Raw genomic sequence first — 18,409 nt, 5'->3', positions numbered from 1 at the left:
TTTCTCACTTGTAAAATAGCCAGAATGGTGTCTATTTTCAGATTCTTATAAACATTGTCACTGACGATAAAGTGACTGTTTGACAACAGACCTCCCTCACACGATCACTACTATTCTTGAGCTCCCTGCTGAACTTAAAGGGAAAATTCATTGTACACTTTGGGTTAAACCTAAGTACATGATTTACAGTTGATTTGATTTCTTTCTGGAAACATTTGTTTTCTAGTTTCCTAATTTTCCAAATTTTCCAAATTTCCTACGTAGAAATTTGATTACTCAGGCAAATGGATAATAAAGCATAGTGATTTCCTCCCAGTTTCTAATGCACAGGAATAACAAGACACACAAAGCAGTACTTACTTTGGTATCGATGGCAAAGCCCGTTCACCTTCTGGGGAAAAAACAGAAAGAGACAGATGAGATTCCTTCTATTCCTTTTGAAAAGATTATGTATAGAAATCAGAGAAAGAAGACGAGTCTTATTTCAGAATTTTAGCAATAACCCTTTAAAACGAAGTTGGTATACTGCCTATCTGTCTTAGGTTTCCATGGCTTTATTTTCAGTATTTATGACAAATATACACTGCCTGCGGGTGCAGACTGTATAAAAGGTATTGCCAATCAAAATCAAATGCTAAGGGATAAACTGATGAAAGATATTCTTCCCAGGAGACTCTAGAAGATGAAGAATTTCTCATAATCAAAGCCAACATTCTTTACCAAAGACTGAACGTCCTGCAGCAACATCAAAACCCGTGCAGGACTGTGCTCCGCAACAAGAGAGGCCACGATAGTGAGAGGCCCGCGCACCACAATGAAGAGTGGCCCCCGTTTGCCACAACTAGAGAAAGCCCGCGCATAGAAACGAAGACCCAACACAGCAAAAATAAATTAATTAATTAATAAACTCCTATCCCCAACACCTTCTTTAAAAACAAACAAACAAACCTGTGCAGGACACACAGAAATCCAAAGGAAACAAACCCACAGGTTGTGTTCCTGGAGGAACGGGGGGGAGCCAAGGGGCCCAGCAGCCTTAGAGGCGGGGCCTGCAGTGTCCTGTGGACTCGACTCAGGAGGTGCTGAGGCCCCCGTGACGGTGGCAGACTCCCCCGCCACGGCTGGGCTCTGGCCAGCGCATCACAGGCAAGCTCAGGACTCTGCTCCGTGGCCGGGGAGACGTGCTCCCTCCCCTTCATCAGTGAACCAGGAAGCACGGAGCCCCCTGGTTTCATCTCTTTTATCCGGATGAATCTGGTGGTAAATCCATCCCACCAGTCCCCTCGCTCCCCAGGCCACGGATTCCCCTTGTCCAGGTCTCCCGTCCCTCCTCCTATCCCCTGGTCCCCTGTGAGTGCAGGCCGTATGGCCCTGAGCACAGCATGATGCCTTCACACAGTCCATCTCTTGAAAGATTCTCTTCCTTCTGGTGGAAGCATCATCCCTCAATCTTTCAAAGCTCAATTCAAGCTCAACCTCCTCAAAGGAGCCCTTCCTGGAACACCCCAAGTGGCTCTGGATGGCCTTCCTGTGCTTCTGCTGCATTAGCAGAGAGCTTCCCATGAATCAGACGACTTAGAAGGTCAGACTTGACCCGCCCACAGGACACCCCCCACAGCAGAGGACCCGGCACTCACAGCCACTGCATAATACCCAATACACTGCAGAAACTTCATCCAAATTTCCTCACTATGACTTTGTGACATCCAAATTTTAAGCAAAATAACCACGTTATACCATGAAGACCAAACTCAGAAAAACTGGAAAATCCTATCATTAGTTTATTACCCCATGGATGCTACCAGCACCACCTTACCCACACTCGACACTGTCAGTTAATCATATGGGCTTTCAAATGACATGTCAGTGTGATTTCTAGCTGTTTTACTCTCTCTGTTGAAATTTCTACCTCCTTGGAGAGAAAAAGGAACCAGATAATGAAATATCTGGTTAATACAGACTTTATAAGAAGCTGGGTTCCAGATCGGGCTTCCCTGGCGGCGCAGGGGTTGAGAGTCCACCTGCCGATGCAGGGGACACGGGTTCGTGCCCCAGTCCGGGAAGATCCCACGTGCCGCGGAGCGGCTGGGCCCGTGAGCCGTGGCCGCTGAGCCTGCGCGTCCGGAGCCTGTGCTCCGCAAGGGGAGAGGCCACAGCTGTGAGAGGCCTGCGAACCGCAAAAAAAAAAAAAAAAAAAAAAAGAAGCTGGGCAGGAGTAGGAAGAAGGCTGAAAATGAGGCAATTAACAACTGAAGGTCAATTTTCAGGAAACAAGAACGTAGCAGAATATTGAGAGAAACGGCAACAGACACTGTAAGCAGCAGCGTTATAAAAATCCCTACGCGCTCACCAACTGAAATGCCCAATTCTAGGAGCTAACTTTTGACACTGCTTTAAATTTATAAGTCGAATGAGTAACATATGCTTTCTCATGGCATTCATGTGGTCTCTTATTTCTCAGCATAAATTCCTTAGGATTAAGGATGCATCTCTGTATTAACCCACATTTTTATTTTCATTTTTAGAACTGAGGCTTTTAATTTTTAAATAAAAGTTTTTATTTGTTTTTAATTAAATAATCAATACAGATTCACTGTAACAAATTTAAATCATAAAGGTCTATAATGTAGACCAAAAAAAGTAGACAAGTTGAAGCCCCCCCCACCCCGCCTTCACATACAATTCCACCTTCCTTAGGGGTATTCATTGTCCACACTTAACTTTCCAGACTACCAGACTCCTTGTATGCTTATAAACACACACAGGTTTGGCTATACACACACACGTGCATGTAGGTTTCAGCACGGAAATAGGGCCAGCTCGTCTTTTCAAACAGCTGCATGGCATCTCACACTCCCTTATTTATTAGCTACTAGCTCCACCCCCGGAGACACCGGGGTCGTTCCACATTTTGTGCTACCGAAGACAGTGCAGCAGGGGCGCTGCATCAGTGGTCCTGTGGGGCTGTTTCCAGGAGGGGCCGGCAGTGCCAGGAGCCACCGAAAGCACTGTCCCAACTCACGCCGACACAGTGGAGTGTGGAGGGCACCTCGCAACAGCCCCACCAAGAATGGGTATCACGGTCTTTCCACCCATCTAACAACAGGTTAACAGACACAGAATGCTATCTGTCACTGTCTGTGTCCATAAGCTTACCGGACAGTGTATGTCCTTTCTTCTATAGGTGCCCATTTTTACCCTCTTATTCAATGAGCTAGAAGAACACTTGAAGAATAAGGGATTTTAATTCTTTATTGTATGTATTACAGATGTTTCCCCTTCTATGTCACGGCTTTAAAAAGCATTTCTTTTACTAATAGAAGCACTTTCATACTTGTGTACTGATGAACTCTACGGATTTGCTCTCCGTGCCTTCTGGGTTTTGTGTCAGGCTCAGGAGCAGCCCCACCCTCACAATGTGCAGTATTTAGCATCATCCTCCGTACAGAAACCTTCCTTGAGAACGATGAAATTATGACCCTGATTCGCACAATTCTTTCCTCTGAGGAGAATTTTACTAAGATTGAATTTTACTAAGATTGAATTTTACTAAGATTGAAAAATTGCTACTGAGCTTTCTTGCAAGTAAAGGCAAGGTCAGATGATGCCCCACGATAAGGGCCAAGGTCACACAGTGACTCTGCTGGAAACTGGTTCAGGGCATCGGACTTGTGACTCTTACTTTTCTGCCCCAATGATACCACCTTTAAAAGCACTTCTTAAATTCAAAGCAATTATGGTGGATCACAGAGCTAACAAAGTGCATCTGGGCACGTGAGACCTCAGGTGTAGAACTTGCACGTCACTCTAACTGTTAACACTCGCAAACGTGTACGTGCTCCTTATCATTAAGCAGTTTATAGTCTAGAGAGGACAGATGGGTACGTACATGATCGTTACTTAAAGTACATACCAGGAAAATGGTGCATTAGAGTTGTGGAAACATGTTTCACATTTATTTGAAATTTAAAAAAAAACTAAACTAAAAAATGCACATGTGCTCTTGTCCACGTATTTCTGACTATAATCCATTAAAACATTTGGCTTAAAATATTTCAATTAGGCAATATAACCTCACTTTAGATATCTATTACAAAACAGTCATGTAATAAGTACATATGCTGTGATTTAGAATAAAGTAAATAAATTATCAGACTCAATAATTAATTCTATAAAGACAACATAAAATTGGTAACAACCAATGCCCTACTAGGTTTTTTATGAGAAGCATTTTCATTTATGCTGTTTTCATATGAATGAAGAATTTAATGCATCTCATTTCATGAGATTTGATATCAAAATGTTTCTCCCTAGAGGGGAAAAAAAGCCAATTAAAAACCAACACAGGAAGATGTTAAAGCTTCAAACATTTAATGCCTAATGTCTGAATGTTATTTTTTTGTGTACTAACAAATTAATGAAGAACATTTTGGTAAATCAGGATGAAATTAAAAAATTATTCACTAAAAAGACAGGCGATATGGCACATTTAACATTTTCCATAGCATACTATCTTTATATGAAGCAACTTTCCCAAAACATTTAAATAATGTTTGCAAGGTACATACCCCCATTTAAAGCACAAAATGAAAACTCAAAAAGCTCATGGATGCAAAAATTTTAACTGAGAGTAGCCTTTAGATATTTCTAAAAGCAACTTCATTACATGAAGAAAGTGATGATAAATACACGCTGTATTTTAGGAAAAAAATTAATGAAGAGGCTTTATTGGTCTGATCATAGTGGGAAAAACATTTTTGCTAGATGAGCCACATCCTGGAATCCATGCACTTACTGGCCTTTGGGTTCATGGCTTTAGATACCGTTTTCAGAGCACAACACCCTGACACTAACTTTTAAACAAAGGTTCCAATGATGCCTCTGCTTCACGCCCTCCCGCAATGCCCTCCACCTGCTGCCAGCACAGAGAACTCGACTGCTGGGCAGGCAGGGCCCTCTGCTGTGTCTACACTTGGAGCTCAGGGCTTTGTCATCTGCTTCCCTTGTGTGTCTCCACATACGCTTCCCCATTCGCTCACCACTCAGTCATCCCCGACTCCCTCCAGGGATCGTCCTACCCACAGAGGGGAGTGCTGGCAGGGATCCTGTGTCCACCTGCCACGGAGCTGGCTACCTGCTTGACGGGGACTACTGTGGGCCCCCCTACCACGCTATAAAGTAGGCACCATTCTTCCGTTATGGACGAGGAATCCCCAAGCCAAGGCTCACCCAGTGTGTCAAGATCACACTGAACCTAGCAGCAGCGATGCAATGACATCAACACTGAAGTCTCTGATGCTGTACATGCCAGCACGGCCCCAAGCCACCTACACACGAGGCCGTCCCCCCACGACTACACGAGACAGGGACCACGCTTCGTGTCTAGTGGGACGGAACTGAGGCACCGAAAGTTAAGTACTTTGCAGGTGGCATGCACTCATGATTTGAACCCATAGGTCAATACAATTCCAAAGTCCAGTTTTTTCCTGCTTTATTTCAGAAATCCAAATCCTCTGAAACACCCCATCTTACTGCCTTGTGAACGGCTAAAGAGACACAGTCATGTTTCTAAGGTTCATCACATCATGCTTAGAACTACTGCTCTAAGCTTTTGAGATCTATGAGAAAAAATAGGAAAGAAACTTTATTTATCATGAGTTACAAGAGACTTAAAAAAAAAAAAAGACCCAGAACATAATCCCAAAAGTTTATTTAAAAATGCTAATGGTAACCTAGAAAATACATTAAATATGTTGCTCAAAACAAAAGGGTCTAAACACAACGTTTCCTTTAAGCTCTGTCCAAACCCAGCTCTTAGGCTGTGAGCTGGATCACTTCCCTAGAAAAGCAAGAATACAGATCCACTGGGCTGAATTATTCATTCACTCTTCACTTTCACAGAGCGATCTAAAAGGACTACAGGCTGTGGGGTGAGCTCGGCTAACGATTCAGAGGGAGCACTGGAACAGAAGGAGAGCTCACCTTTCTGGGGCCTGATGATGAAAGACTGCGTGGCCCCGTGCACCAGCCGGCAGTACCCATCTATCAGGTCGGCCATGTTCTCGGCAATGGTCAGGGACGGTGCCGTCACCGTCAGAGGCTGGACAGGGGAGAAGACCCAGAGAGAGCCGTTATTGTTCTTTCCAGTAATCAAAGGGACAGCTGCACTGTGACATCAGATCTCTAGATACACTTGAACACAGAGAAGAGTGGGAGCGAAACAAGATCTGTCATAAGGTTTGCGTGAAAAAGGAAGTTTGATATTTAAGGATGTTATTCCTAGAATATGTGACAGAAGGCAAACCCAGGCAAAAAAAGAAAAAGCACTTAAACCGAGACTCCCTTTCTAGAACAAAAAGAGGTGAAAAAACCACTTCCCTTCAGAATGTCTGGTCCCTTAGGCACGCTCTAATTAAAAAAAGAATTTAGAAAATTAGTAAGCTAAAGTAGAGCTTATTTTAGAAACTAGACAAATGTGGAGTCAATTTTTATCAACGATCCATCGTCATTTTTCTGATATTAAAGAAAATTAGTGGAATTTCATTATTTTGAGCATGCATAGCATGTTCTGCCTAAGAGCTTAGAAACCACACTTTTCAAATTAAACATGCAATTATGATAAATTTCCTAAAAACCTATCATTAAATGTTATCCAGGAGATAATCAAAGCTGTATTTTACTTTCAAACACAAGTATGTCCTAACTCATGTAGTCTTCATAACCTCCTTCCAAAGGGACAACTTATCTCACCTGCATTATTCTAAGTATTATTTGGGGGTAGCAAACAGAAAGGAGGACAGCCTGAAAATCATGGTGCAAACGAGAAACTACTGAGATATTTTCAGGAAATTTCAATTTGCAATACGGTTTCAATATCTCATGGCATCATTTGTTTAATTCTGAGAATCAACTGCCTGGAGCCTAGAAACGCCGCGATCCCAAGGCAGTAGGAGCAAGAAGGTGTGAGGAGCCCTGAAAACAAACCACCCCAGCAGGGGCCGCAGCAGAGCAGGGCCCAGGTGTGCGAGTGGGGCCAGGTGAGCTCCAAGAACGGGCTTCACCCACGAGTAAACCTGCGTGTGCCGCCAGGCTGTGCAGACTCTTCAGTATGTGAGTATTTTCTGTCCGTCTTTCAGAAAGGTCACCTTATGCAGTATTTGCCAAATGTTCATTTCTCGTGCCAGGCCTGCCTTTACTTTCCACACCACGTGCTGATTAAGAAGAGGCTCTGGGTCTAGACTGTCTGGGATGAACTCCATGTCTACCACCTACTAGGACCGTGGTTACCATCCTGTGCTTGGTTCCCTCATCTACAGACTGGGGGTAACCAAAGTATCTCAAAGTGCCTCTTCCGCTGGGTTCTGAGGATGCCGTGTGTTGTCCTCAGCTTCTGTGTTAAGTGTCAGACAGTGGGGACATATGTGGCAGAAAGTACCAGCTGCTGCCGTGGTTATTTTCCTAATTATTACCCCCCAGAGAATGTCACATACTGCACAGTCTGGGAAATAACAATGTAACATAGTTTACAGAATTTATATAATTCTAAGAGGTTGATTTTCTTGGTAATTCATGATAATCTTCCAGCATCTCCACAATAAGGCTCCATTAATTTTTAAACCTGTTTTCTACTCTTGAGGGCATTTAATCATTATTATTTGTAACGTAACGCTTATTACATTAGAGAAAGCTGTGATCCTGATGACCCATGAATACTTCTCCTGCACCCAGAAACAATCATCATTTCTACAACAGCGCTTTATTTCCGTCTTCCCACCATGACACACTCCTTACCTCAGGCGCTCCTGCAATCTTCAGCTGCAGCGTCCCTTTCCTGTCCTTGTCTTCGCTGTTTGAATACTGAATGGTCTGCACTTGATTGAAGTCAGCCAGGTGTGTGGGCTTTGGGAAGAAAAGGCAAACACTCTGGACCACAGATGCAAGACTCATGTGAACTATTCTGTGCAATCCTCATGGTCCCAAGCCCACCTCATCCTCCTGAGGACACCTCCCTAGACGGGATGTCTGAGGAAACCAACTGTCCGAGTCGCCTGGGGGGCCATTCTCCCTCTGAGGAGCAGTCAGGGACCTGCTAGGGCCACCTGCTCACCTCCCGGTCAGGGATGTGTCTGCTCTCTGTGCTCCTGACGGCCGAGGGGCACTCCATCCTCAGGAGCTGGACAAGTGGTCACCAGTCCCACATGACACATGACAGAGAAAGGAAGAAGGGAGTCCCTGACCTGACTCACCCTCTGGTCTGGGGGGAACTGTGTGAAATTCTTGGCCTAAGGGAACATTCTGCTCCACTTCTCACAGAGAGAGGGACCTGTTCCCACTCCCAATGCACCCTGAGCTAGAACAAGTCTCTGAAACGTTCTGAAGTTCCAGAGTGTTAACAGTGCTGGGGGACGCTGGGTATCCAAAGGACCCTTCCCACACAGACAGGCCAAGAGAGACACTTCATTTTCCCAAGAGGAGTAAACTCTTTCTTCTTATGCAGACAAAATACGCGCATCCGTCTTTCATCCTCTACCATTTCATGGCAACGACCAGTTTGCGTGAGACGATTCCTACAGGTTTATCCAAAACAATCGGCCTAGTTAGGACCTCTTTCTCTTAGAAAATCACAGGTATCAGCCCCTCCCTGCCAAGTGCCCCACTCAGCACAGATTATGCCACTGGGACTGAGCCGGAATTACGGTTCAGAAGGGGACTCCTACCCCGCGCCCCTTCACAGGGAAGCGTCTCTGCAGCACTGCTCTCAGGCACAGCTGTGCTCTGTCAGGCCCCCCGCACAGACGCCCACGGGCAGTCCTCCATCCCCTGGGTAGCACACAGCACGGCCCCCACGCCCGGCCCTCTCTTGGCCCCTGTGGCCTCTGCCCTCATGGGCTTTCCTCCTCCCTCCCTGGCTCTCTTTCCATTTCCTGGCTTCTCCCCTACTCAACCCACAAACGTTCAAGTGCTACAGGGCTCTGTGCTGGGCCCCGTTCTTCTCCCCAGCTGTGCACGGCCTGCCCGGCGAACACCATCCAGTCCTGTGGCACAAGTACCATCTCCAGTCCTGGGCTCGGACTCAAGTATCCCACTCCCTACGTGACATCCTCGCGTGGACATTGGAGAGACTGCCCGCACACCCAGCACAGTCACGGGGACGCCCCCTCAAAACACCTTCCCCCTCCAGTCTTCCTCACTTCAACAAAGGCATCACCATTCAACCTGGTTCCTGAGTGGAAATATGAATGCATGATTCCTGACTCCCCTCCTTCCCTTACCCCACATCCAGCCCAGCTCCCAACACCCAGAATCCGTGCGTTTTCCCTCCATCCCCACGGCCACCACTCCAGTACAAGCCACCGTCTTGCACGGTGCTCAGAATCCATCCTGCAGTTGTTTCCCAGCCAGTGTCCCTTCATCCCTGTTGGTCCTCTACACAGACAAACCCCGGAAGCTAGGGAGGTATTTTAAAATGTAAATCTGGTCCTATTAAGTCCCCTGTAAAAACAGTACAATGCTGGCCAAAAGGAATCAAACACCCACCTGATCTGACCTCTGCCTGCCTCTCTGACCCAATTCCCCACCAGGACCTCGTCTTGATGGGATGTGCTCTGGTCTCACTGGGGCAGGGCCATTCCCTGGGGGCTGTTTTCAGCTGACCGAAGAATGAGGAACATGAGTGAGGACCAGGGCTGTGAGGGGCCACATAACGTGCAGGAAATTCCCACGTGGTGAAAAACTGTCTTGTGTCCTGAATGGCTTTCAAATGTCCTGGTGTTTATTCATGCTGGTGAAAAATCTGATTCTAGAACCCACATCTATTTGAAAACACAAAGTATGCTCTGCATGGAATTTTCCAGGAACGCAACTTAGGTGTAATTCAGGGAATATTACACTTTCCTGTCTTTGGAATGTTACTATGAGTTGCTCAACATTTTGGAAAAGGACATCACCAAGGGCGATGCCAGTCTGATGTTTGAGCTGCTGGTACAAGGTACATACACTGTCATAGAGGAGGCCTGAGGCTCCTTCTAACACACTGGGAACCAGATACCATTAAGTCAGTGGTGACACATGAAATGAGAAATATCTCAATTAATTTCAGTAAATGGTTATATTAAAATATGCCCATTACTGGCATCTTACAATTTTAAAAAATTTCCAAAGCACAAAAAGAAAGTTGAGCTATGGAAATTATTGTATTTAACTTATTTTTTATTCCTTCTTTTAACCCATTGTTTTTCTGCCTCATTCTGACATTATCCCTCAAGGTCGGCCACATAAAAAGAATAAATTTTAAAGAAGTACTTAAAGGGAACAGCAGAAGAAAAGAATAAAAATAACCAAAAGATATTAGAAAAAGGAAATCTGTGAAGATAAATACTGAAATTAATGAAGACAAATAGATTAATGCTATAACCCTAACTGCTAAGCCTGTCCTTCAAAAGCGGCTGAAATAAATCCTTTGCAAATCTGAAAAGAAGAGACAAATCCAAATAGACAAGCTTAGGACTGAGAAAGGATATAGAAATAAAGTTACTGGAAAGATCATAAGAGTATCACGAGATGCAACTCCATGGCAACAATTTAAAAATGTAGAAAAGCAGATGAGACGCTAACAGTATGAATTAGCAAAACTGACACAAGAAATGGAAAACCTGAATAGATCTATTACTACTGGAGAGGCTGAAAAAATGGTTAAACACCACCATTGAAAAAGGCACCATGTGGTAACATAGATTGATTCTATCCGCCTTCACAGAACACACAATTCTACCTTGACTTAAAATATTTCAGGCCACAAAATGATGAAAAGGCCCCTAATTCACAGCCTGATAAAATTAGTGTAACTTCTAATATCATGTCCTCATAGAGCTAATATAAAAAGAAAAGACTAGATTGATTTCACTTATAAATAGCTGCAAAAATTCTATATAGTAGCAAATATAATAAATCACTATTTCAAAAGAATAATACAGCATAACCAAGTAGGAGTTATTAAATGGCTCAATATCAGCACATCTAATCAAGATTAATATAAAATAATAACAAAATTAAAAGAGAAAAAACCAGGATCATATCATTATGGCTGAAAAGCCTTCAGTTAAATTTAGTAGCCACTCCGAATAAAAATTCTAAGCAAAGGGGCTTCCCTGGTGGCGCAGTGGTTGAGAGTCTGCCTGCTGACGCAGAGGACACGAGTTTGTGCCCCGGTCTGGGAGGATCCCACGTGCCGTGGAGCGGCTGGGCCCGTGGGCCATGGCAGCTGGGCCTGCGCGTCCAGAGCCTGTGCTCCGCAACGGGAGAGGCCACAACAGTGAGAGGCCTGCGTACCACCAAAAAAAAAAAAAAAAAAATTCTAAGCAAAGAAAGGCATAATTTAAAAACATGAAAGATACTTTACTAAAGGGACTTTCCTGGTGGCACAGTGGATAACACTCTGCACCCCCAATGCAGGGAGCCCGGGTTCGATCCCTGGTCAGGGAACTAGATCCCACATGCATGCTGCAACTAAGAGTTCGCATGCTGCAACTAAGGAGCCCATGTGCTGCAACTAAGACCCCACACAACTAATAAATTTTTTTTAAAAAAGATACATTACTAAAACCCAACATCAAAAATTATCCTGAATGATGACACACTTTTAACTGATAAATTAAAACCTAAAACAAGATAGGGATATCCTCTACCACCCGTTATTAAACATGATCTTCAAGGTGCCTGTGAATATGAGAACAGGAAAGAACTGCATAGATTAGAGAAAAAAGTTAAAACTATTCTTTTTTTTGCTGATTACATGATTATATACCTATAAAATCTAAGATTCTAATAAAAAATGACTTATTAAATGAACATGGTTGCTGAATATATGATAAACAACAATCAAGTATATTCTGCTAAGGTTGCTGAATATATGATAAACAACAATCAAGTATATTCTGCTATGCTCACAGTATGAATTTTAAATTGGAAATGGCCAAAAACAATTTTCCCAATAAGGCCAAAAACTCTATAATACTTATGAATTAGCTTAATACAAAAAATCTATATGAAAAAGACTATGACATCTTATTGAAGGATGTAAAAGAAGCCCTGAACGGGCTTCCCTGGTGGCGCAGTGGTTAAGAGTCCACCCCTGCCAATCAATGCAGGGGACATGGGTTCAAGCCCTGGTCCGGGAAGATCCCACATGCCGTGGAGCAACTAAGCCTGTGCGCCACAACTATCGAGTCTGAGCTCTACAGCCCATGCTCCGCAACAAGACAAGCCACCACAATGAGAAGCCCACGCACTGTAACGAAGAGTAGCCCCCGCTTACCGCAACTAGAGAAAGCCTGCACGCAGCAAAGAAGACCCAATGCAGCCAAAAATAAATAAATAAGTAAATTAAAAAAAAAAAAAAAAAAAAAGAAGTCCTGAACAAATAGAAAGACATACCATATTCTTGGGACAGATAACTAACTAATATCTACTTTCACAAATTAACAAACAAGTTGGAATCCCAACAGAATTTTCTGCTAATGCTATAAATTTGGTCTTGAAAGACTAAATAGCCAGTAACAGCCAGGAAAGTGTACAAAAGAAAAAGGATATATGCAGAAAGTGTACCAAAAAAAGATGACACAGGGATGCAGCACCAACCTAGAGCAATCCCATCTGGATGGAATCAGTACAGAAAGAGAGAACTGTGTCCTTGGACCAGAACAGAGGATCCAGAATTAGATCACAAAGATGGCAGAAATTCAATTCAGAGGTAAAAGATATGATTACCGTGCTGAAACGGCTGTCTGCTCACTGGGACACCAACAAGAAGAGCAACAAGGGGACAGTGACAGCAGCCAGCATCCTCTAAGTGCTTCCTCTGGGCAAGGCCTTCATCTCAACACTGCACACTCAGTACCCACTTAATTCTCCTACCACCTCTCTTAGGTAGTTGTAATTATTATTGCCATTTTGCTGACGAGGAAACACAAGCCAGCTGTGAAGAAATGGACTCAAAGTCACAAGGCCAGCATGAGAGTGACCCACTGGGAATCCCGGCTGCACACTCCAGAGCCCATCCTCCGGACACACCACAGGCCCACCTTGTACCATACACAAAATTCCACATGGGTTAAATGCGAAAGGACAAAGAAAACCTTGCAAGAGAATACAAGAGACTACAAATCAAAGAGAAGACAGATAACGGAGCTTTCTGAAGAGGTCGTGCCACTTTATACCCTCACAGAGTGTATGAAGCATCCAGCTGTTCCACATGCCTGCCAACACCTGGAATTACTCATCTTTTTCACCTCAGCCGTTCTGGTAGGTGTGTAATAGTATCACACTGTGCATTTATCTGATGACTGTGAGGCTGAACGTCGTTTCACTTATGTCTTAACTATTTGGACATCCTCTGTTGGGTTGTCTGCCCTTTTCTTAGTGACTTTTTTGATCCTGGAAAGAGCCAGAAGAGGCTGTTTCAAAGGACATGATACAAGTACAAATATACTTAAATTAGATGTAGAACTGAATGAAGAAATTAGTATCTAAAACTTCTCCAGATAAACTGTAACAACCCCATTCAGATCTCACCAACATATGTGCAATTTGTATGATTCCTTTCCTTCCCGACTAAAGAATTTCAAAAACTTTCGACCTAGGCTGTCTCTTCCTTTCATTCCCTTGAGCAATAAACGCTGTGAAATGGAAAGCTTTAATGCCAGAATGATGTCTTTTCCAAGAAAATCCTCATTTCCTTATTTTGATTCCCCTTTGTCCACAATCAGGTCTGAAAGGAGGGGTGTTCCACACAGGCCGCTCCCAAGACTTGTCCAAAGCACACTTACGTTGCAGCCCTTGTCTGTGAGGTAACTGATTCCTTCTTCGGGGCCAATCGCCAGCTCCACTGAAATAATCCAGCTTGACTTGAAGGTGAAACAGGTGACGGCAAAGGTACCAGAAGGAAAAAGATATTTTAGATAAAGAACCATGGACACATTAAAGGACCAAAGCGGGGCTGGACTAGCTTGCTACTGATCTTTGTAACCAAATAGTACAAAATATTTACAACTTCATGGTGCAGCATCTGCTGAGCCTAAGCAGAGACAGACAGACTGTGCTCATTCCAGTGGGTCTCAAGCCAATGGTTTCTTTGGGAAGATTATCTGAATAGGTAAACTAGCCCTTAGAGGACAGTTAATCAATGAATCGCTGGGCTGGAATAAAAAAAAAAATCTTAGGCAAGCTATTAAAAAAGGATGGTTTCAGTCTCACGTTGACACATTTTCTTTTTGTATTTTTCCCCACTGTAAAATGATAAAATATTCTCATGTTGTTAAAAGTGTGACAAATTAGATTTCAATCAGAAATTTAGATATACATGGATAAGAAAGAGCAAAAGAAATCACACCTAGTCCCACCCTATTTCCAAGTCCCCATACTTACACCAAGGGCACACTTGAAGCATTCTTTATCAAATCTGTACACTGGGGAGAGGATCTCAAAGAATTTCAAAATACTTTCTTCTCTATTAAGGTTGGCAAACTGTCTAAATGTTTGTTGGATCAATTTTCTTAGTGTTTTGGCCTGCATGATAAAATTACAAACATCTTTTTAGAGCCAACAATGAGTAAAGACCACAGCAATAACAGCCAACACCAAGGAACACTTCTTGTCCAGCCACCACTTAATACCACCTACGTTCACCAAATGTTGTATTTATCAGAGCTTTGTTTCTTTTATAAAAAAAAATTATAGTAAAATACACATAAAATATACCATTGCAACCATTCTACAGTATACAGTTCAGCAGTACCAAGCTTTATTTCTTAAACAGAAATTGGTAAAGCAATAATTGGCTTATTAGAACATGTGGTAAACAGTTAGGCATTAAAAATATAAGGGCTATATTTGCATGTGACCTGGAGTCGGCAAAGGAGGGGACATAAAGGCACTCACACATCCCAACCTGGGCGGGGAAGTCGACACATCCTTTCTGAAGGCAATTTGGCAATAAGAAATCAAAAACTTTAAAACCACAACGTTTGAGAAATTCTTCTTTAGGAATGATGAAAGAACTGTGCAAAGATCCAGCAACAAGGAGGTTCATCACGGAAGTGTGTAGAGTGCCCCACAACCGGCCATGCTCACTCCAGTGTGTCTGCTAGCCAGATGGCCTAAGACTACTGTGCACATCCCATTTACTGACATGAAAATCCGTATCACAGTGCTACATGAAAAAATAAGCCAAGGCAATCTGTTGTAGTGTAGATGCCTTTAAAAGGAGAGCACAGGCTATGGGCCTCACACGGGCAGGCACACGCACCAACGCACAGTGAAGACAAACCAGCCATGCCTCTCTTCTCTGTGTAGTGGGGTCACAGGTGATCTCTGGGTGCCTTTTCACTTATGTGAGTTTTCTATTTATAAACCATGGGCGTCTGGATGGTGGAGGGCGGTGAGCCCCCAGTCCATGGTGTGTCAGAGGGAGGAGTGTGGCCTGAGGGGGCCAGCGGGCAAAGGATGTGCGATGGATGAGGTCTGGGGAAGGGTGCGAGAGGGTGCAGGCCACAGGACGCAACTGGGTCCACCCTGGTGAGATGCAAAGCCCTGGGGCGGCCTGGAATAGGAATATTGTGATCCGACATAGATCTTGACAGGAATACTCTGGCTGCCACGTTGGGAACAGTGTGAAGGGAGCAGGAGAGATCCGGTGAGATGCCACCAAAATAACCCAGGCGAGAGGTGACAGGACCCAGGCACTGCTGCACAAAGGAGGGAGAAGTAGTCAGATTTCAGGTTTGTTCTGAAAACAGAATCAACAGGATGTACTGAGAGGTAAGAGTCACCACTGAACTGAAATGGCCAAGACCGGGAGATGCAGGCGGAGGAGGGTCTTAGAGGACACCAGGGGCCACCTGAGCCTCGGCGTGAGGTGCACACAGACAGGAAGCAAGGCCAGGAGACTGGGGACAGGACCAGTGCGGGATCTGGAGGGGCAGGGACAGGACCTCATCCCATGGTGGCCTGCTAACCTCAGCAGTCAGGGAAGTGGGAGCAGGTGAATCAGCAGGGGGTGGCATACTTTGGTGGGTCAGGGCAGTGACAGCCTGCCGGGAGTGGCCTGAAGGTGCCAGTGTGGCCAAAGGATTACTGGATCTGGGACACCGCCGAGTGGGCTGGACAGCTAGCAGCAGTGGTCAGCGTGGGATCCAGTCCTAGCGGGGCTGCAGTTGCTGGAGATGAAGACCAGGGCGCGCGGCGGCGGGGGCCGAGAGCAGGCCCTAGATAGCCGAGGGCCGGTGCCTTGTATTTCAGAAGCTGGCTCTACCCCTGCAGAGAAGGTGTTGGGGAGGACGGAAGCGGGAAGACCGGCGCCGGGCACGCAGGGCCGCCTGGATGATGCTCGAGATGGCAGGGAAAGCGGGAAGTCGACACAACTCAAGCTTTGGGCGGAACAAGCGGGCAAACAGAAGGGGCGGGCTCCGGGAAGATAAAGTCACGTTACTTCTGAACGTGCCTGAGGTCCGCAAGTCTGATCTGAACCACTGAGTGTAACGCTGGATACAGACCCGCGCTCGGGAGACGGCAGGGCTGGGTCAGAACGTTACGGTCTCCAGCCGACGTGAGTACAGGCAGGGGGCCTGAGGACTCCCACCAATACAGTGGCCGCAGGGACAAGTGCGGGCCAAAGCCGGCTTGGTAGTCCGACACTGGTCTTAACCAGGGCTGGGGCTCTGACAGGTGAGCCTAGTGCGGAACTACAGGCGATTGGAAGAGAAGAATCAGTTATGGTTTTGGATCACAGGAACTAAACAAAAGAGAAGCAAAATGGGTTCAAGGGCAGCAAGGCTTGACTTGTTATCAGATGTTACCTACAACATGAGTGGTTAGCCTTGGACGCTGTAAAAGAAAAGTCTGGGACGCGTGGTTTGGGGAAGAGCTGTCCAAGCTCTGGCCACGAGCCCAGAGACTGAAAAAGGCCACTCTCCCCACATACCGCTGAGACGGCATGTAACAGCTGTTCTGACTCCAGGCTTTGCAAACACTCTCTGCGTCTCCTCTTGAGCATTAGACCCACACATGTGCACGTGCCCGCCTGAGCTTTCCACCTGAAATTCCCAGACACCTGAAACCTGGCGTGCCACCAAGAGAACTTGTGACTTTCTTCCAGGCCTGGTCCTCCTCATCTCAGCAAATCTCCCAGCTGCTTAGAGACAGAAACCTAGGCGGCAACCCTGACCTCTTTCGCCCACCTCTCAAAACCCACTGCACTGTCACGTCCTCAAAGTGCTTTTCCAAAAGCCATGTTCTTTTCTCTAAGCTTCCCACACAGCAGCCCCGCTCTTGCTTTGATTTCTGTGATGGTCTCCCGTGGACACAGAATTCTGGTAGAAGAGAGACTAGTGAAAAACAAGAAAATGGAAATATCTGTGATGTGAGCATTATACGTAGTTAGTTAGCTCTTTATTAAGTGTGTAGAAATAACTCTCAGTAACAGGTAAACATGCGCACGTGTAAAGAGGAAACGCAACACCTTGTGGTCCCTGCTGAGCCTCAATCTCCTAGCGACCCCACGGCACAGTCACTCCCAATTCCGCGTCTCCTTCCCTCACTGCTGTCCCCTGACCCCCAGCACCCGTGGAATGGGTGTGCATGGGGTCAACTAAACTGTGCACCTGACCATTCAACCTGCTGGAAAACTTCTGAGTAACTGGGCAAAGAGGTTTGAAAATAGTAACTGTGCAGTGCCAGCAGACAGACAGCCTGAGCTACAGTTTCACGTCTCTGTGTCATCCAGCTGAATCGGTCAGTTTTCCGCATGCTGCGCTGCCCGGCCCCTCCCGAGTCCTACACGTCACCCGGCTAAGACAGGAAGTCACACTCATGGGCAGCAGCCACGGGAGCTGGAGGAGGGGGCGTGCCCATTCAGGGCTGGCTTCCTGGGGACACAGAGCCACACCCCGGCTCCCCGCCAAGCGAGAGCGGGCGCACCTGGCTGGGAGTGAGAGCCCGAGCTTTCTCGGGGTCTCTGCCTCAATGTGGCCACCCAAGAGGACTGAGATTTCCGGCCTGCAGCAGCCAGTGCTGGGCAAGAACTAGAAAACCCTCGCTATCTGAAAGGAGCCCCAGATTCGTTTCTAAAAAGGATGCCTCAGAAAGCACCAGTTCTTTCCTCCTTTCTCAGTAAGGAAAACAATTCCACAAAATCTGACTCCCTAGAATCTCTTGATATTAATCAATACACTTCCCTGTTTATAGGGTTTCAACATCAGCTTTGTGTTTGCCCAGACTTAGGAAACAAGGCATCTGTCAATGAATGCTAGTCAATTTTAAACCAATTCATATACAGAGAGAAAACTACTCAAAATGAGGCAGTATTATTAGGATGAATCATCGGAAATTGCTGCTATTCAGCCTTCTGAACAACAAA

At 45.3% G+C, this 18,409-nt stretch overlaps 1 protein-coding gene across 6 annotated transcripts in view; it reads right to left on the bottom strand.

The window, feature by feature from the left end:
* Positions 1-18,409, bottom strand: part of PTK2 (protein tyrosine kinase 2) — a 250,919-nt gene that overhangs the window by 94,331 nt on the left and 138,179 nt on the right. For all 6 annotated transcript variants that reach the window (XM_082601577.1, XM_082601574.1, XM_082601573.1 and 3 more), the window contains 5 exons: positions 14,422-14,562; positions 13,824-13,901; positions 7,792-7,899; positions 5,983-6,100; positions 361-391 (listed from right to left, as the gene is read on the bottom strand). In XM_082601577.1, coding sequence (XP_082457703.1) covers positions 361-391; positions 5,983-6,100; positions 7,792-7,899; positions 13,824-13,901; positions 14,422-14,562 — 476 coding nt within the window. The remainder of the gene's footprint in view (positions 1-360; positions 392-5,982; positions 6,101-7,791; positions 7,900-13,823; positions 13,902-14,421; positions 14,563-18,409) is intronic.

Source organism: Mesoplodon mirus, assembly GCF_964341445.2.
Source record: "Mesoplodon mirus genome assembly, chromosome: 16".
NCBI lineage: Eukaryota > Metazoa > Chordata > Mammalia > Artiodactyla > Ziphiidae > Mesoplodon > Mesoplodon mirus.
The sequence above is the reverse complement of the archived record's forward strand: the minus strand, read 5'-3'. Positions and strand labels throughout refer to the sequence as shown.